The sequence below is a fragment of the Solanum pennellii genome, chromosome 12 (assembly GCF_001406875.1).
Source record: "Solanum pennellii chromosome 12, SPENNV200".
In the NCBI taxonomy this organism is placed as follows: domain Eukaryota; kingdom Viridiplantae; phylum Streptophyta; class Magnoliopsida; order Solanales; family Solanaceae; genus Solanum; species Solanum pennellii.
In genome coordinates this window covers 63,868,623-63,872,591 of record NC_028648.1, presented here as the reverse complement: position 1 = coordinate 63,872,591, position 3,969 = coordinate 63,868,623, and the positions used below count along the sequence as shown (strand labels likewise).

The 3,969-nt window shown below is 28.4% G+C and overlaps 1 protein-coding gene across 1 annotated transcript; it reads right to left on the bottom strand.

Annotated features, from left to right (window-relative positions):
- Positions 1-2,235: 2,235 nt before the first annotated feature.
- Positions 2,236-2,886, bottom strand: LOC114075071. The gene has a single exon (XM_027913316.1). The coding sequence runs from the start codon at positions 2,876-2,878 to the stop codon at positions 2,333-2,335; it is 546 nt and encodes a 181-aa protein (XP_027769117.1). The 5' UTR covers positions 2,879-2,886; the 3' UTR covers positions 2,236-2,332.
- Positions 2,887-3,969: the final 1,083 nt, after the last annotated feature.

Sequence of the window (3,969 nt, the reverse complement as noted above, 5' to 3'; positions counted from 1 at the left end):
ATATATATATATTCGATTTATACAAAAAATTCCAGAAAAAATAAAACATAAACATCACTAGTTCAATTTATTCAACGTGCCATTTAATTCATACAGCATAAACAATATCCTCTATCATGGGACACCAAAATATCTCACACATATGAACAATTACATGCATATGAGTACTATAGTTTACTGTTAAAAAATTGTGGCCTTATAGAAATAGTATCAACATGCATTACTAAAAGAAATCATTCATCGGTCCCACTACCAACTTTTACTATTCTATCTTTTGTGAATCAAAAAAAAATAATCCAGCAATAACTTAATGAGAACAAATTCCAGCCAACACTTAAAATTCATCTCATAAAATAGCCTTCTCCTCTTTTCTTAATATATTAGATAACAACCAGCCAACATTAAAAAATTCATCTCATAAAATAGCCTTCTCCTCGTTTCTTAATATATTAGAAAACAACCAGCCAACATTAACATGAGAAAAATTTGTGAGCTCTCTTGCAAAATTTCCACAAAAAAAAAAAGAACCGAGCATCCATTAAATTCCTTTTTTATTTATATATATATTATTTAACTTACAGGACATTATGCAAGATCTCATGAAAATTCTATCAAACCTTAGTGGATAATTTTCAAGACATTATTACTGTATGCACTATACAAAATAAAACAATTCAAGTTTTATCCGTTTTGTTCTTCTTTTTTTTTAAAAAAAAAAAACCACGATGCATACATTCACTTGCACATATACATATTTTCAATTGTTTATAAAAATGCAAGTATGGATCTTGATGCCAATTGTTGGAAAATAGCATACACAGCGGAAGCATTCCAGAATCATACATCTTGCATGAATATAAACAACAACCACAAATAGTCATCACATACAAAGTATGCTGAAAATTAACTCAGGATTACCTCTTGAAGCGTGTGCAGATATCTTGAAGTAAATCCAACTCCAGCTCTATAGTCTTCTACAGTGATCCCAATCAACAATTGAACTCCCTCAATACTTGGGTGGGCAAGTATTGTATATGTAATACTCTCTACAATCTAGATTAGAAGAATCCCTATTTATAGAGATGTCTTCCTAGTCCAAAGCGGAGAAGAAAGCAAATCCTTTTTTTCAAGAAAACCTGAAAACACACGTTTCTCCCTTCAAAAAAAAGTCACGCTACTTTTCCATCTTCTACTAGAAAATAGGATTCTGAGTTTTAGTTAAATTGGGCACTGGATGGACCACAGAATTTATTACTGAGGCTTCCTATTATGGAAATGATTCTAAATAATTAATTTGAATTATTCTTACCATAATAAATTACAAATCATTCCACTAAAAATTCGTAATTGAACTCCTCTATTTATTTCGAAATTCACCACTAAACACTTATTTGATTCCCCATGTTAAGATTACCGATACTAATCAATAAATTAAATTACTGACGAATTTAATTCAATGATTAACTTCTTTTAGAGCAATACTTAACTTATTTCATGTGCCAGATTCATAAATCTACCGGCCGGGTTTACACATGAAAACTTACAAGCTTCTCATAAAAGGTGTATCATCAATCTCTATACTGAGACATGGATTCCATCAACTAACTAATTATTTCACCAATATATATTATTATCATCCAATCTACCAGGCATATTGACCCATCTCAGATTCTCACCTTTTAATAAATCAAAATGTTAAATAATATATACAGATCATAATCGTTATATCAAGATTAAGAATATTAGTACATTTAATAGTTTAGAGAATATGTTTTTATCAGTCAGTCTAAAACAACTATCTCTGTTTGATCCCGTTCAATACATACCAAATGCACTAGCACGAGAAGTTAGAACTATGCCATTCTCATAATCAAGATAAATTACATTTAATCTCGTGCTACAATCTTTCTGATGATTTTGTCCAAATTTCCATATATGATTGTGAACTATAAATTTTAACTTATAAGAACTGATGATTTAATCTTCTGTGTATAAGCTTAAACTCTATACACCAAATCATCTACTATATAAGTTAAGGACACATATATGACAATTGATCTATTTAATGTAACACTTTATTGAATTGAATAAATAAATAAACAATTGTTCAATATTAATACTATATCAAAACGCATGGTTAATAGTATATCCTAACAAGAATGACCGATAACTTCTACTCAAACTAATAGTAAAAAATCCTATTAGCTCTTTCTTATAAGCTAAATATGATTTTCTCTTATTCTTAACATAATGCACTGCAGACGCCGCCGGTAAACCCTTTTTTCTTTCGCTGGTTTTCGTCTGCTTCAATTTTTCGGCCATTTTCACAACCTCACTGGAATTTTTTATTTTTGCTTTTCTTGTTTTGTTTTCTATTGTCTTTTTGGTTTGAAAAATACAAAACGTCCTTCCCTTCACTGTTACTCCTCCATAACAGATCTCGAATCCTCGGCCATCGCTTCGATACAAATCCAGTTGAGTTACTCTTTTTGCATTTCCCTGGTGATGACTCGCTTATCTTCGGCTTCCTCATAGAGTAAGTTCCGGCAGGTATCGTCTCCACTTCATCTGCCTCCGATGATGATGTTGATTCACTATTTTTTAGAAACAAATCCTTCTTAAGAATCAAAATTGATTTATCCTTCAAATCTGAATCGCTTAGCAATAGATTCCGATTGAAAAGAGGGAAAATTGATTGCTGCACTTTTTTCTGATCGTCATGGATGAATTTATTCGATTTATTAGAGACTAAAGAGAATTCAAAATCTTCTTCGCTATGGTCCTCCTCCGCCTGAAATTCATCAGAGATCTTTGCAGCGATATCTGATGAAAATCCAATATTGTTGAAACTGAGGCACAAATATTCATTTTCTTTCATTTTGAGTGAAAGAGAATTGTTTGTTTTCTTCTGTTGAGCTGCTGCTGGATTTTATTTATAGGATTGTGAAAGTGTACTTCCCTTATGGAATTACACATGTGCTTCTAGAATATCTATCAACTTGAAAAGTTGTATTAAATATATTTCTCCATAAGTTCTTTTGTAAAAGGCCAAAAAAAATTTTAAGCGTCAATTTATGCTTTTTCTTTATATAATTACTTGTCATGTATTACATCATTTAGCTTTATTAAATAAGTTCCCTTTTTTGTTAATTAAAATTTCCTTCTCTTTTAAGCCTTTTTTTTTAAATTTCATGTAATATGATTTTATTTAATTGCACCATTTTTTATATAATCCAAAGGAGTTTTAAAATATATGGTAAGAAATATTAGAACAATTGATAACTAAGAAGTTTTAAAATATATGACAAGGAGCATTAGAACAATTAATAACTAAGGATCCATAAATATATGCAAGGGACATTAGAATAATTTATTACTAAGAAGCCTTCAAATGTATATGGCAAGGAATTTTAAAACAATGAATAATTAAGGAGTTTTAAAAATATATGGCTACAAATATTAGAAAAATTAATAATTAAGGAGTCTTAAAATATATAATAAGACATATATATCAGGAGAAATAAGAAAATAAGAAATGCTAAAACATATGACAAGAGAAATAGAAAAATTATATGGTAAAAGTATTTAAAAACTTAATAATTAGAATGTCCTAATATATATGGTAAGGACTATTTAAGAAAAATAATAACTTATTTATTTATAACAAATTCATATTTTATTAATGAAGAAACACTTACATTAAGACTCTTCACATGTCAAATTATAAAAACTTTATAGCCAATAATAATGTTTATCTTTTTTTCCTAAATTTTTAGTATATTTTTTCCTTTAATTTATTAAATACAATAGTAATAAATTAATTAAGCTCAAGTAGTATATCGATTAATACAATTGATATGATATATTTATATATTTTCTTTACTTATGATTTCTCATCATATTTGCTTTTACATTTTTATACCATTATAAGTCATAACTCATATGCTCAGTATTTTCTATTATAATATT

Bases quoted from the DNA above. Each gene is read 5' to 3' on its own strand.
- LOC114075071 (XM_027913316.1), bottom strand. From the start codon at position 2,878: ATGAAAGAAAATGAATATTTGTGCCTCAGTTTCAACAATATTGGATTT.